Raw genomic sequence first — 15,896 nt, 5'->3', positions numbered from 1 at the left:
TAGGTTCTGCGGCCTAATAAGTGGTTAGAAGTCATTACCCAGTGGAGTCTAGCTCGGAGCTACAAAATGACTGATACAGATCGCGAAATGGTAAAATGTCGCCCAGGGCTGTATGTGAAGTCCTACATTGCGCACAACTGCTAATTCGTTCATAGTCCATGAGTATGGCTAGAGAAATTGTGTCTGCGATGGTTTGAAACTCGATGTCTCTGTGAAATCTTTTCTTCCAGCCGTGCCATCTCAAAATCTCTGAACTGACAAGCTTATTCCTCGTTGACTCCACTGTCAACAGATGTGCGCATAGGAAATAGCAAATGCTACCCCAAGTCGAATTGAGTCATTTGTCGAGGGCAGAACAACTATGATTTCTCCAGTGGTTTTTGTGAACTACCAAGGCCACACTGACGAGGTCAAAGCAAACCGTCGACTTGTTTCCACACACATCGGAAAATATCATCGCAATAGATCAAAGCCGTCAAAGCAACTCAGTAACGGAGCCATCAGCGGAGCTATAGCGCGTCACCCGCGAAGGCGGCTCGCCTCGAAGGGTTTGCAATCCGTCGAGCAGCATGACGTGCAGGCCGTAACGTCTAAGACGCTCAAAGAACAAACCCGGCCTCACCATTCAACAATCTGTCATCGACCCTCTTACCACCTACCGCGTATTAGTTTATCATCCCAGATAGACTCGCATAGGATTGATCCGTTTTGGACTACTCCTATCCACCTCACGGCTGAAATGGAACCTGTGTTCATTTATTACCTAAGCACTATTATGCCCGTTGTCGAACCAGCTCCAGTTGAGAGGGCTGAATATCAGCAGTGGCTCGTTCCTCTCGCTATGTCTGATTCAGCTCTACTGTACGCGCTGCTGAGATGCATGTCGCTGGATATCGAGCAAACATCCGTTACCAACCTTGGCCACTCGACGAGGAAGATCGTATACCCGGAGCAGTCTCAATACAGAACCCTGGCGACTCGAGCATTGAATGAAAGTCTGAGCAGTCCAATTCAAGCAGCCAAGCCATCAACTATGATGGCCGTACATTTTTGGCTCTGGCAAGAGGTACGTGGCACTATTCACATTCCTGTTGCCGCTTTTCTCACGCCGAACATGGCCAGATATTTTCAGGCGAAGAATGTATTCAAATGGATGATGTCCAGAGACTACTCGATTTCCGCGGTGGGTTCGTAGGGATGCAGCGCAAGGCTATCGAAGCCGTCATGGTGTGAGTGGAATTGCCACCCACACGTTGTGATGAACAGTGCTAATCGATGTCCGGTCAGAGGCTCATTCTGGCACTCTATCCGCACTCGCACCAGACCGAAGTTGCCAGTCATCCTTGCTCAGCCCACCTTATCTATCGAGCGCCTAGCTGAAACCATCATGGATCAGTACCCGACGATTTCGTCGGTTGGCCAGGGTCTACTACGCCCGGAGATGTTGCAATATTTTGATGCCGCCTTTTGTGAACTATTATGGCAGACTCGTTGGGTTTGGATGTAAGCATCTAGCAAATTCCGAAATGAGTCGTACCTCCTCAACATCTCTAACGTGGGAGCGCAGATGTTACGAGCTTATTGGAGTTCACGACTTCACGGTGAACGAGAAAAGATCGATCTCAATTAGTCGGATGAAGGTCGACCATCGTTTATTATCCTATCCTTTCGAGCAGATACTGTCCTCTCCAACAATCCAAGAAATTTGCCGCTGGAGTCTGGTGCTTTACAGCACTGGCCACTACAATGTTGTGCAGCCTTCCAGCAAGGTAGCGCGTTGTCTAGTGGGTGATTTGAAAAATGTATTGCAGGCCGTCGACATGTCATCATGTGGCAGCGAAGCAAGAGGGGCACTATTGTGGGCACTATTTATGGGCGCCCACATGAGCTTCGGTCAACCAGAGCGAACGTGGTTCATTGCCGCATTAAGCAAGGTCATCCAGAAATATGGTCATCAGCATTGGGTGCAGATTGAAGACTCTCTGCGCTTGTATTACTTCTCTGAACGCATCTATGGGAGTCCATTCCGTGCAATATGGGCTGAAGTGAGGTCTCTGGCATTGCTATTAAAAAGTTGGGAAGATGGAGAACGTACACTTGCCGCCTAGTATACCACCTCAGATGATTAGCCTGGTATTTTAGTATCTATATGACTTGACTAAAAGCTGGTACTGAGAGTTTACTCAAATGCTATGCACCAAGCGTTGTTCTGCTTTCTGGCGGTGGTGTTGCGAAAATGGGGGGACTCATGTATGTAGGAGTTAGACGTTGCATATCGCTTGGGCTTAGCCTTGAAATTAACTCATCTCAGCCCCAAGAGCTCGAAAAGCAAAGCATCGCCGTGGTTTAGGAGTCTGCCCAATCGGATGTTAATGTGCCATGGCTTCAAATTCGGGTGTTTGAACCGATGGTTCTGACCTTGGACTCCATTTCATCTTCCCAAATCCACGCTGACAAATATTGATATTTCCATGCGGATCGACCGAGTACGGACGCCACTATCCGGGTAGAGAGGGACCTCGCAGGCTAGTACACAAGGTGAGAGGACTTCGAACCACTGAAAATCTAGAGTGCTGGAGACTGACAAGGGTTCTTGCCCATCCAACTACTCCACGCACGGCATGCGCCTGGCATTAGCTCGGACGTACCGCGAACTAGCCCTAATACAGAGAGTATTTCGGACCACTCAGGTCCCTCAGTATCCGAGCCAGATCTTCGCAACCCGTGTCTTCTGTCATCCACATCTTGTACTCCGATCAAAGCGCTCCGAATACCCTGTTGAAAAGCCACTGTTCGTATCGACTAGGTGAACAATAATTCTTGGCAAGCCTGATCCTTGAAGAGTCTGAGATCTGCCTTATTGCAAGCTTGTTAATCACGAAACAGCAGCGTGGAGCAACTTCAACCTCGCAGTGCCCTGGTTCAGTACGTTAATTGTATCATTCAGCCATTTCCTAACGACGGTTCAAATGCACTTCCAAGCCTCATTTACTCATGCAGCACTGGCCCCTGGCCTGGTCTCGCGAACTTGCTGATGCTACTATACACAGCATTGATTGAGCCCTATCAAGTACTCCTCTTCTGGAAAGTACTTGTCGAGATGTCTGGAGCATGGGTTTCTGAGGATGAAAGAAAAGTGTTCGCGTTCGTCAATTTTGCCCACCCGAGCCAGATGAGAGATCAAGCTAGCAGAACTATTGTTCAATCACACGTCGGGAAATACCACCGCAATCGATCAAAACCCTCTCAGCGTAAGCAGAAGTCGGCAGGTTCAGAGGCTTCTATTCAAGCACCCGAGGCCAAAAAGCCTTTCCATTCTTTGGAAAGCATGTGGGCCACCCTTCACGATCAAAGAAGAGTGCATGGAAAAGTAATACACGGCCGCCCTGATGGAACTCAGCCGGGTGGATGGTTGGCTCTTACCGATATTTCGTCCGGGAAACAGTTTCAATCTTTGCAAGGCGTTGTTAAATCGCTTGTGAGAAGAACACAGACTCGAAGCCGAACAACATATGGGCATCAACGAAAGAAATCTAGCAATCAGGAAGAGATTTCCAATTGGATGGAGATATTGTACCGGGACGCAACTGGTAATTTGACGAACTACCTTGACCAGGGCCGCATAGATCCATTTGCACAATACCCCGTAGATTCTTTTGCAAGCCACTTTCCTACTTTGGTAGATCATGGTATGTCTCCTTTCGCATTCTGCCCCCTGCTTTCGCTAAATTGGCACAGCTGTGCAAACCTTCTGGTCATGCTTGTCCCCAGATCGATGTTACGGGGTAACCAATCCTGTCAACAATGTATATCTTACTCATATGAGGAGCTCACCATTAGCCTGTTACACATACACGTTGGTCATTTCAACCAACATTGACTACCTGTTGAGCAGAGAATCGTCAATGTCAACATATTGTGCTCTACGGGCCGAACATCTTTGCGCAGCTACAAAGCTAGTGCGCAAAGCCATACAGCTGATGCCTGAAGAACCTGGCCCTGATTTTGTGAGCGATGAATTGATCGGATCAATACTGGCATTGGCCTCCTGCCATCAGATCAAAGTCATCAGTCAGAGCTCTCACCCTGTCTCAAGGTTTCATTCGCCTTTGGCCACATTTCAGAGCATTGATATGTGGGGAGCAATGCCATTCTTACAGGCACATCGGATGGCAGTCGTGCAATTGGTGAGGCTGCGCGGTGGGCTTTCGAAACTCGGCTCCTTATACCTCGCTGGTGTTGTCCAATTGTGAGTGAAGGTTTTAAGTTGGCAACTCGATGTCTACAAGCATGCTTATATTTTCTAGGAACGACCTCGTGGACGCATCACGAAACATGTCAAAGCCGCTCCTAGAGTGGGAAAGTATTTCGGAGCCACTGCCAGCCATTTGCTGGCCTATTCAAAACGCTAAAAATAGCCTAATTGCGGGGAAACAACTATCTGCCTTTGACCCTTTGTTGGCGAAAATTGCACGGCCTTACTGTCTTCAGAGGGCTATTGCCGCTGTTTTTCACACAACAGAGTTACTCCGCGTATACATCGAGGACGACCAGCCAGACTCTTCTATAGTTACCTTAGTCGAGTCTAGGAACAGGGCTCAACACCTTACTTTGAGCCTTCCCTCAGTATTTGACACCTTAGAAATTCCCGAGGCATACGATGACCTGGACGAACGCGACAGATGCGACACCTCTGGTTTTGCCAACGCCGCTTTCTCAGATTGTGTGTACGAAATTGTTCGGCTGTCACTTCTCATCTACAACAACATGGTGGTTTACCCGCTGCCTCCTATCAGTGGCATTCAAGCTCGTCTGACGAAGTCTCTTAGAGCTGCGCTCGATTGCTTATTGAGAATGGACAGCTCCATGGCGGTCTATCACTCAAGCTGGCTTGTGTGGTCAGTCATGCTTGGAGGTATCAGTGGCAAGTGCAACGAAGACCAGGACTGGTATCGTGACATTTTCTGCCTACTGCTTGAAGCCAATCCCAGACTACATGAGTGGCAAAGTTTGTCAGATTTACTGTTTTCATTCTTGTGGTCTGAATACGTTCTGGACGAAGAAGCTTTTGACTTCTGGTTGGAATGCACATCGGCAACTGATTGAAGGCGAATAGTCCGGTTCACTGTCTGGACAGAACACACCTGGCAGTGAGACGGATTTAGACCATAGTAGCTACGACACCCCCAGGTATGGGAAGAGCACACGCTCGAATGTGGTTTGAATGCAGTATCCACCAAAGCAAACTGAACTACTTCCTCGTTGAGAGATTTGGAAGAATCCAGTTCGTCAAATATGTCATCCAAATCATCCACACTCCATTATCTTTCCGTCAGTCCAATTTTGGTCTGGTGTACATTAATCGTCTTACTTTCAAAACGTCTACCCAGACTCTGGCATGATAGATCAGCGTCATGCATGAAACAAGGCTACTCGTTTACATACCTCCGTGTTGCAGTTTCACGTCCCCAAATCTGTATCCAAAGCCTTCTTCTTGCACAATTTCTGATTGGCGTGTCTGAGCATCGCAGCATGTAGATTGATACGAGATAAGCGGTTTGCCCTTGAGGTACGAGATTCCCCTGGATCTGCTGGGGCACGGAAAACGAGCGTCTTGCTGCCGTAGTCCATTTCTGATAAAGGTAGTCGCTTTTGCCAGAATAGGAGCCCCAGGCACAAGATCACGCAATCTCAAAGGATCATAGGAAAGATCAACGCATACCCTTTTGCTGCTCCAATGGGCGTAAGGGGAAGGCGCAGCGCTCTTATGAGCTTTCAACCTACGAGGATGTCAGCACGGCTTTCAGACCAGCATCAATGGACGACAGGCTAGTCAGCTGTAGGGCTCGCTGAGACTGATACCCATTTATAGCGAGGTCCTGAGGTTCGTGACATTGCAAAATCCCTTGGAGAGAGTCGAGCGATTACTAATGATATATCTTAAGATTAATGTAGCTAGGAAACGCGCTGAACAGGCCGTAATGATAAGCTGGTACGGAGAACAGCACGGTCGACTCGTACTTTGGTCGAGGATTGGTTCTCTAAGGATTCGAAATAGGTCAGATTTTGCCGGGCAGAAAAAAAGGCTGAAGATCTAGTCACTGGCGTTCATCAGCGCTGGTCCAGATATCTTTAGAAGTTGAAGCAACGGCAGGCTAAAGCTAAACTTAGACCAGTCCAGATGGTGTTCCATCAGAGTAACATAAAGCCCTATTTTTTTTTTAAGAAATTCAGCTCAAAGCTTAGGTCTCTTTTTTTGGTTGCATTTGTGCTCAACATGGATGCTCCAGGTGAGAGCCAGGCCATGTAAGTGAAATAGTGGTAGCACGAAGTTTATGGAAACTCTTATCAATGGCGGTTGCAATGAGGATTGGCGTAGGCCAGTTGTGTAGCAATGAAGTGGCAGGTCTGGGCACCTTCTAGATTGGCTCAAACGTGACCTGCTTCCACTAAACGCAAAATAACGAATAACCAATAACATGAAGCTGTTTCCTGCATACTGGAACAACATTTGACCTCCACGCAGCAATGTTATTGCGGGGCCCATGTCCAAAGCTGGACAATCTCCTTCCACACAGTTGGGGCTTGTTGTTGTAGGCCAGTTATCTGGTACGTCTTGCCACGCCTGAACAAATGGTATTGACCATTATCAGATTTTCAGATTTGCCTTGACGCGCTCAATGAGCTCTCCTCTGGTCAACTTCGAGTCTGCGGTCAAATTGCGCTAGCCATGTGATGCACATCAGCAACCTGGTCCACAGGGTTGATCAAGTCTGCTCGGCCCAACAATGATCGAATGGCAGGGAATACTCACAGCCTTCAACCACCTTCGTAGTTCGGTCTCTGTCCACGTGGTTGGGTCTAGGCACGCGTTGTCAGCCTGGAGCACAGAGTGGGGCATTTGCTGGCGAAGGATAATGCTTACCCCCAGTAGGATCCTTCTCTGCAGGAAATATGTCACCTCCAAAGATATTCCATAGCGAGGCAGCTGTGACTATTCCGGCAAAGCCTACAACACATTCGGCCGTCGTTAACATGATGATCCAACTCTCTGTGTGGTCGGAACGAGACACAGATACGGAACATATAATTAGCTTGGATCGACCACCAGGCTGAGTATGCGATCTCCAAATGCCCAGCTTGCCACTGGACTGAGCTTGAGGGACAGGGGAGATATATGCAAAGAGAAGAAGACTTGATTCTGGAAGAGCTCACCGAAGAATAGATTCTGCTCAATTGAAATACTGTCAGTAAGTCACGAAACTATGCAGCTCAGCTCCGATGACCCGCTGAATTTAAAGCAGCGGAAGGAAGAAGGAGAAAATCTGGAACAGAGGAAGAGAAGATGCCACGTACACGAGACTGCAAAGCCCGATCGATTGGAGTTGGCATGGTTTAAAATTGGACTCGCTGTGTGTTTCGAAGTGGGCTTGTGTATTTGGTTGCCTGGAGGTCGGTTCAGAGCAGATTGGTTTTTGAATCCAACGATGATTTAGAATTTGTGGTTAGCGCAAGGACAGTCATGAACTAAAGATCCAGAGCGATGATTATTGCACCGAATATGATGTTGGTGGGTTACCGTTTGATTTGTGAAGAAATCCAAGTAGAGGGCAACCTGGTATGTGATCGTTGATTGTGAATGAAGGTGAAAGGTGAAAGGTGGCGTCAGGTGTGGCTTGGACGCCTGGCATGGAATCTGGGGAACGAGATTACGTCATGGCTTGGACAAGGGCATCTGATCTAATCTAATCTGATTAAAGTACCTCGGTATGGATAATCTCTTTTGTTGTTTACCATTCTAGCCGGTCATCACAAACAAGTCCGACGTTGTGTCGCTCACTGCCTTTCCAGGCTTTGGCCCCAGAGTTGGCATGGGCGACTATGCTGCGTAGGTCCGAGATCATTCCTCCAGGCCCACTGGCAAACACTGTCGTCGAACCTCGAACAGTAGAGTTGAGGAATTGCTGTACGAGCCGATCAAGATCTGGATGGCGAGACTCAGAACCTCCCTCGACGGATGTAGGGTGCTGTACAGAGAAAGATCCCACACGTGGATCCATCACTTTCTGGTCTTCTTCTGTTGAAGACGATGCCGAGGATATCGCCATTTTGTCCTCCACGAAAGCTTTCTTGCGCTCAGACCTGTGGGAAGTGAGATTGACATCGTCGAGCTCATTCTCTCGCGTCACAAATATGCGCACATTGAGGTTGGTCCGGTTACTGGTGCGTCGTAATGTATCCAGCTCTTGCTTAATCCACTCCACATCGCCGTCCCTCCGAACTGCCCAGATAAGCTCCACCTTGCGGTCAGGGACTCGTCGTTGTTTGATCAGGTCAAGGAGAACAGGGATGACGAAGGTTATCCCCGTGCCACCCGCGATACACAGGATGTTAGTCTGAGGCTGGACATCCTCCACAATAGATCCGCCATAGGGCCCAGACAAGATCACAGGTGTGGTCGGTGCCACGGTCTGCTCCAATGTCTTCTCATTCGCCTCAGGAACGCACGAGACGGCGGCAATATCTGCAAGGACTTTAGTGGCACCTTTCTTGGCCCGCAGGACATATGAGTGCTGCTGAAGTCCATTCACTCCAGCTCCTGCTATGCTCAAAGGTGTGAACGGGTGAGACTGCCACATACTGACTTGTGGAAAGCAGAGGTAGAAGTGCTCGCCGACAGCCCAAGGTTGATGGGGGTGGACAAAATCCAGTCTGACAACATCTCCATTTTCAGCATCCGGAAAGTGCGTAATTGATGCCGGTGCACTGCGGAATCCCATCGAAGTCGCTGATATATAGTTATAGTGAATCAACCCAGTGCGTACAAGTCGAATCCCACGGTCGATGAACCAAAGCAGGAGCGCAGGCAAGAGATAGCAGTTGAGCTTCGACCAATGACCCCAACAAGCGCCAATGTAGATCATGGCAAGAACATAATGAGCCTTGCGGAAGGTTTCATACCCGAATCGCCGAATGGCCCAAGGTGTGCTGAGTACGAACAGCACAAATAGCAAAAGCATGGCAATCACGCCCCATATCATGTAAAGCTGCTTGATCCACATGAGCCCTACAGTGGGCTGAGGCTGATACAACCGCAACTCGATGATACACCAGCCAATGGTGTGAAGGGCGGACTGCACCACAATGATGTACCCCAGCCATCGATGAAGGAAGTTGAAGCTCTGGTACGGCACTCCAGTTATGAGTGAAAGGAGCGACTCGCGTTGAGATAGAAGCACTGAGAGAGGGGTCAGCGCATAGGCGAGCACACCAACGCGATCCGACCATGGTCCGAGGCTGGTACGAGTGTTGTACACCCCTTCCATCTTCTTCACAGGTGTGATCCATGTTTTATACACGATGCCCACAAAGGACCAAATCGTGAGGTATCCCATCAGGGCCAACAGGATCACGACCTGAAGTCGGGTTGTCCTTCCAAATACCGGTCGAAATGCTTCGGGAAGGAGGAATTGTCGGCGATAGGATGATACGGACATTTTGAGCCTCTGGACGGAGCCTTGGACGGCTAGAGTCTCCTCTGCTGGTCCAGGCAGATGTTTGTCCGCTTTGGGGGCAGGGTATAAACGGCGCCCTATCCCCCAAACGAATAGTATGGCGCCCAGCGTTGCCCACAGGATACCTGTGTACCATATCCCGAGATCATGGGAATGGTAGACGACATCCAGATATTCACAGGACCCTTTGTCGTTTGTGCAAGGTCTCGCCCTCTCAGCATATCCCCAGTGTGGTTCTAGTGATGTTGCTTCGCTCATGTTTTGGATATGGCGAGCAGCCAGAGAACTCATCGTGGCTGCCATGTTGATTCGCAACAGATTGGGTTTGGAAATGAACGCTGTGCAAGTCCACAGGGGAGAAAATGCTGAGCGAAGCTCTGTGTACTGCCGTCACAAAGTCCGATTCTTCAAACACTACGGTTGCCAATATGTGACCACGGAAGACTGGTGCACATTTGTATAATACTGAAATTTCCAACGACCGATTTGATCGCAATATATTTCTCCATATGCGATCAAATGCCGACGGCCAGAATAAACCTTGGACTGTGACACAGAGATCCATCGCTGACATTTTGTTGACATCTGGATTGGACACCTGCAAAACGCAAACATTTACTCGTCCTTGTGAAGTGGTTCGAAGATTCTTCTCCTGGTGGCATGCCACCACCGCTCGGGGTGGACCGCTGAGACCCTTTGAGTGGGACCGATGGAGTCCGGTAAGGGAGCGCCAAGATCAAGGTGAGCAAGTTTGAGCAAAATGAGCAGGTTATCAAAGGCGCACATTACTCGTTCAGGTTGCTTGCCATATGCCAGATCTCGTCGGCTGGCCTCTTTGCAGCCATTCAGAATCCTCCGATGGGAAAAGCTTGTGCTCAGCGGTGGTCGCCAATTGTTCGACTCGAAAGTCGCTCGATTTGAGGCCAACCCGCATATTCGGCAATTGCCAGTATGAGTGACCCACGTGGGATGAGTCGAGCTACCATCAGCTGAGGATATCACCAAACATTATTCTTCTCGAAATCTTTCCGTCAATCATTGTGAGAACTTTTGGTTTTGTGGTAAAGAGGCCCGTTGTTGGTTTCTTCCTATCTGGGCTTCATTTCCACTTCGATCGCCGAACCAGACCGCGCAAAGACTTTTCCAGGTCACATCTCGCAAGATGTCAATGACCATGTCTATGGAGAGTATGAGCATGTCGTCGACTGCAAGTGGCACTGCGAGTGCCGCAGCTGCAACAACGTCTGCAGCGATGGACATGGACATGGGCATGGGAGGTGGCTCCTGCAAAATTTCCGTACATGAAAGATGTTTCGCATCTTTGGAGGTTCGATTTGCTGATTGTGCTGCCATAGATGTTATGGAATTGGTACACCATTGATGCGTGTATGCTTCAGATGACTTGATTTCGAGAGACTCACATAATTGACGAAACTACCAGGTTTCCTCGCAGAGAGCTGGCACGTCACCAGTGCCGGAATGTTCGCAGCCTCTTGCATAGGCGTCGCTTTCTTGGTCGTCAGCATGGAACTGCTCCGCCGACTCGGGAAGGAATACGACGCCTTTATCCTCCGCCAATTCCAGAATCACATCTCTTCTCGATCCACGGATCTCAAGTCTACTCCGAATGCGTGCCAAACCTCGCCTTCCTTCGTGACCTTCCGGGCCACACCACTGCAACAGTTGATTCGGTCTGCGCTGCACGCGGCTACGTTTGGCGTGGCTTACATCGTCATGTTGTTGGCAATGTACTTCAACGGCTACATCATCATCTCCATCATCATCGGCGCATTCATTGGCAAATTCTTGTGCGACTGGCTCGTTGTCAGAATCCAAGTTGGTAGTGGCAGCGGACCTTCGAACCGCGGCAATGACAATGTCGTTGAAGAGGCTACAGTTTGCTGTGGATAAAGTCAAGACAGAGAGAGGTTTCCCTAACTGACCACCCGCTTCGAAAGGACAATAAGGTCTGGTGCGAAGTCACGTTCATCAGGAGGTTCGCCAGGTAAAATGGCAGAACGGGGCGCATGGGGTCGGCCTTTGAGATTCCCTGCCCACCGGAAGAGGGACGTCCCTTTTGTAAAAGACACTCTCATGATCAGACTATTATAAAAGGGTATCTTAATTCTTTAGCTATGGACTGATTATCATCAATATCGTAAGACCACATCACGCCAACCCATGCAAGCACGCAGAACTCTTTCTAACCGGCCGTTCGATGAAGACTTGATGCTGCCAACCTTTCCTACCCATATTACACTTGTCCTGTTATGCCGTCGGGCTTGATGCAAAATTCCAAAATCAATTTTTGTAGGTCCATCAGTTTGTATGGCTTAGTCATGAAACCTTCCATTCCCGTCTTGGTAGCACGATCGATAGCTTCATCCGTCACGTCTGCGCTGACAGCGAGTACCACTGGTGCTGAAAGGCTGTTGTTGTCGGCATCACTCCGATCCTCGAGTGTGTGATGCTGGAACATGTGCAAGATTTTCTCCGTGGCCTGGTAGCCATCCATCTCGGGCATCCAGAGATCCATCAGAATCACATCGACGTTTTTCCGATGTCGATTGCCAGGGCCGCTCCCTCGGCGAGCTCGTGCATGCAATTCCCGCATGATTCGCACAGCTTCCTTGCCATCAAATGCCTCGTGCACATCTTTGTATCCTAGCTTGCCCAGCATGCTGACAAGCAATTTCCTGTTGATCTTATTGTCTTCCGCAACCAAAAAGGTAAGAGGATGTTTCTGTGCAAGATTTCTATCATATGATTCCTGTCGCAGCGGCGTGATAGGAGCCGATAAAACTCTTCTCGGTTCGGTGGGATGAGACTGATCGCCAGCCAATCTGGAGGAAACAAGGGTTCGGGACGAAGCTGCATGACGTTGAGGTGCCGAAGTGGGCGATGTTGGGCTCGACGATCTTCCACTTGTAAGTGGCCGCGAGACACTTCTCGATGGGTCCGGAGTTACACTACGAGGTGTTCCCGTCCTACTAGGGTTGTCAGATGGTTCTATCGGAACCCTGATCTCGAACTCGGATCCTTTGTTGGGCCCGGAAGTCTGGGACCTGACCAAAATGATGTCCCCTCCCACGCGCCTAGCAAGTCCTTTTGCTACCAGGAGGCCAAGACCAAGACCCTCTTTCGACCTGGTCAAGGAGTCATCTTCTCGAGAGAAAGGTTTGAACAATTCAGGTTGGAAATCAACAGGGATTCCATCACCCGTGTCTTTGACATTGATGACGACAAAGCGTCGGGTCTTGGACAGCCGACCAGAAAGAGTGATGCTTCCATTTTCCGTGAACTTGATGGCATTAAGAAACACAGCTGAGACGAGTTTTGCCAGATCTCGCTCGTCAACCAACAGGGTCTCCGGCACGTCTTGGGTCAGGGTCCATTCGATTGTTTTTTGGGACGTGTGTCCGTTTGACGACCGAGACCTCACAATGATGCGCTCGCCGAGATCCAACACTTGGCCAATAGCAGAGTCTGGACGGCCGCCAACGCGAAGGGCATCATGAATTACCGTAGGAATGAGTTCTCGTATACGACATTGCTTCAGACCCGGCGTGGGAAATGTATCACTGTCCCCCGACAGTTTTGTGGACGGAGTGATGGTTGTGAGATCACTTGGGGTGTCAACATTGTTTGGTGTAAAGATCAGGGGGATGCGATCGTCCGAAGTAGTTCTCGGGGTACTGGACAGTGGAATACTTGACCGTCCGCTCTTAGGGGACACGTCGCAACGAGAGGCGGAGCCAGTTTGGCGGGCTTTTGTGGCATTACCAAAATGCCATGGTGTTGGACTGCTTCGACGTCTCTTGTAACTGTGCACGTGAATATCACTGCCCTCGATTAGCCGTGGTGGTTTGAAATCGAAATAGCTGGTCGACGTGGTTGCGTTGGCAGGTGATTCGTGCTCGTTTAGAGGGGTTTCAGGGATCTGCATGTTCATGTCATAAGCATGGACGACATTGTCTGCTGCTTCAACGGCCCGCTTAGAGCTGTCCTGCACAGTCTCGATATTATCCTTCAATGTTTGAAAGACGGTACGGACTGCCGAGTTGGAATGACCCTCGATCTGTTCTTGGACTGTGGCATGCATTACATCCAACATGCCGACCACACCTTGCATTGGTGTTCTCAACTCATGGGACAGATTTTTGGCAAAGGGTTTCAGAGAGTGGGCACCAGTGACGGCTTCGCGGGGTACGACTTGAGCTGGTTTGGGCATTTTGATGGACTGTGGTTTTGCGAAGCCAGGGCCGTTGATCAAGCGGTCGACGATCAGATCCTCCAGAGTGTGAAGCAGCATCTCGGTGAATCCCCATGAAGTGTCCCGTCGGTCCAGGCCATCCTGTGTCCACATCAGGCCAAAGTGAGCAAAGCATTTCCCGTCTTGAAACAATGGCACACCGAGATAACCCTCTGCAGGGAAGGGTAAAGCATTGGGGTTGTGAGTGATGAAGGTGCTCATGTTTTCGGGGATGAGAAAGACCTTGTCGTGCTTCATAGAGCTACACGGGGCATCCCAGGCGAGATACTTGTAGTCGCGAAGCATGGCCCTCTGCTTATCTCCGTCGTTGTAGTAGAAAGCGACACCCAACAGACAAGAGCCAGGGTCTCCAATGGTTGGCATTTCGATGGCCGAGTTGTGGTCATCGGTCAAGACTCTTTTGGCGACGAAACCGTATTGGGCATGGCATATATCGGTGACGCCCTCCATCAGCGCCGACCAGAAAGACTCGGGGTCAGCGGCCTTGAGATGGTGTTTCAATTGTACGAGTCTTTCCAACGCATTATTCTCTTGGGAGGGGAAATGCTTGGTGAGGTTCTGGACGAAGCCGTGTTCTCCAAACTGGGTTGCAACGCCAGGTTCGAGGCTGGGCAAGCACAGAGATTGGCGCTCGAGTATTGGTACAGAAAAGCCATTGTTCAAGGGCATGTCCCTCAGCGAAACCTCTCCCATGGTGGTGCGGTCAAAGGGCAGGGAGGCTCCAGACTCGTCGGCAGATGTGGAAGTGTTGACAGGTCAAGAGGAATCGCATGGATGATGGTCAGGTAGCGTGCTAGGGTTTCGGGTTGGCGGTAGTGACCAGCTGCATGTCGTTTTCCGGCTCGAGGACCCTGAGATAGCTAGGAGTAGGCTGGGATGGTGAGGGCGGATGGTTGGACCAGAGCGAGGAGAGTTGGGTGCATAACCAGGCGGCAGTGGTGGTCAAGGACTGACGATTGGTGGTTCGGTGAGGAAGAGATAAAGCGATCAAGATGGAATATCGGGTGGTGCTCTAAGGGAAGGGAAGGGAATTGTAAGCGATCGACCGCGCTGAGGGTAGAGATGGAATTTTGTATCGAGACTTGGATGGAGAGCGCAGTCGGTGAGACGTCGTGGAAGTGGAGGAAGGGTAGGCCTAAGCGGTACAAGGATTGTTTGTAGGTCTGAACGAGTATGCGTGGGGTGGAAGAGGGAGGTTCTAGGAATAGTACCTCGTAGTTGGTGTGTCGATGTGTCGATGTGTAGATGTGTAGATGGAGGATGAATGTTGCTTGGAAGGAAAACTGGAACTGGACCGAAGTTGAACTCGAGCGAGTCTGTGCAGGTGCAAGTCCAAAGTGGCCCGGCAAACGTGCGTGCGCCGCCTACAGTTGCAGTGATGGTATAATAATAATGAGGGGCCCGGGGGGCAACCTCGAAGACTAATAACGGTCAAGCAAAGAATACGGAGGGTTGGCCTCGGGCCTCTGGGGGACTCGTACAAAGTACCTCACCTAACCTAATCTTCTACAGTTCTTGTCCACTACCACTGCAACTCTATAACTCTACTTGAAAAGTCAATAGGACGGTACCGAGTAAGGAGTGTCATCCATTAATGATTGATGATATAATAGTTGGGGTCTCACACCGTAGGCTAGAGGGCTTACCTACCTAGGAATCTCTATTCCTCTAATATTTCTAAGTATTATACCCAAGGACGTACTCCAACAAGATCTCAGATATCAGATATAGAATGACGAGGGTGGCATAGGAGTGTAATACACTTAACCGGCTCTGTCTCTGGCTCTGGCTCTGGTATGACAATATCTTGTTCAACACTCAGCTCGACTCGAGACGTCAGATGGTCATGGTCTTGGAATGCCACAAACCCAAGAGGTCCCAAGAGGTGGCTCGGTCTGGGCCTCAATCGACCACTGACTGTCCCTGCATTAATTCTAATCGAAGCCTTGGGGGCCTTGGGCTTGGGCATGGGGCGAGGTGGGGACTTCACAAGTTCAAGTTCGACAAGAGTTGCATTGACATTCTGCGAAGTATATAGCCATCTTACGAAGCACACAATCATTCAGTCAACCCCCTGGACATCTTGACCAGGTACCCAGTAGACTATT

The 15,896-nt window shown here is 49.7% G+C and overlaps 3 protein-coding genes across 3 annotated transcripts; 1 reads left to right on the top strand and 2 right to left on the bottom strand.

The window, feature by feature from the left end:
• Positions 1 to 7,790: 7,790 nt before the first annotated feature.
• On the bottom strand, positions 7,791 to 9,818 carry LTR84_003587 (uncharacterized protein; the record flags this gene model as incomplete). Its single annotated transcript, XM_064847175.1, has 1 exon — positions 7,791 to 9,818. One exon carries the CDS (start codon positions 9,816 to 9,818, stop codon positions 7,791 to 7,793), a length of 2,028 nt encoding a protein of 675 aa, XP_064705528.1.
• A 1,077-nt stretch (positions 9,819 to 10,895) lies between these two features.
• Positions 10,896 to 11,426, top strand: LTR84_003586 (uncharacterized protein; the record flags this gene model as incomplete). Its single annotated transcript, XM_064847174.1, has 2 exons — positions 10,896 to 10,899; positions 10,957 to 11,426. The coding sequence occupies 2 exons, from the start codon at positions 10,896 to 10,898 to the stop codon at positions 11,424 to 11,426; spliced, it is 474 nt and encodes a 157-aa protein (XP_064705527.1).
• A 343-nt stretch (positions 11,427 to 11,769) lies between these two features.
• Positions 11,770 to 14,481, bottom strand: LTR84_003585 (uncharacterized protein; the record flags this gene model as incomplete). Its single annotated transcript, XM_064847173.1, has 1 exon — positions 11,770 to 14,481. The coding sequence occupies one exon, from the start codon at positions 14,479 to 14,481 to the stop codon at positions 11,770 to 11,772; it is 2,712 nt and encodes a 903-aa protein (XP_064705526.1).
• Positions 14,482 to 15,896: the final 1,415 nt, after the last annotated feature.

This window comes from Exophiala bonariae (assembly GCF_035927105.1).
Source record: "Exophiala bonariae strain CCFEE 5792 chromosome Unknown scaffold_16, whole genome shotgun sequence".
In the NCBI taxonomy this organism is placed as follows: domain Eukaryota; kingdom Fungi; phylum Ascomycota; class Eurotiomycetes; order Chaetothyriales; family Herpotrichiellaceae; genus Exophiala; species Exophiala bonariae.
The sequence above is the reverse complement of the archived record's forward strand: the minus strand, read 5'-3'. Positions and strand labels throughout refer to the sequence as shown.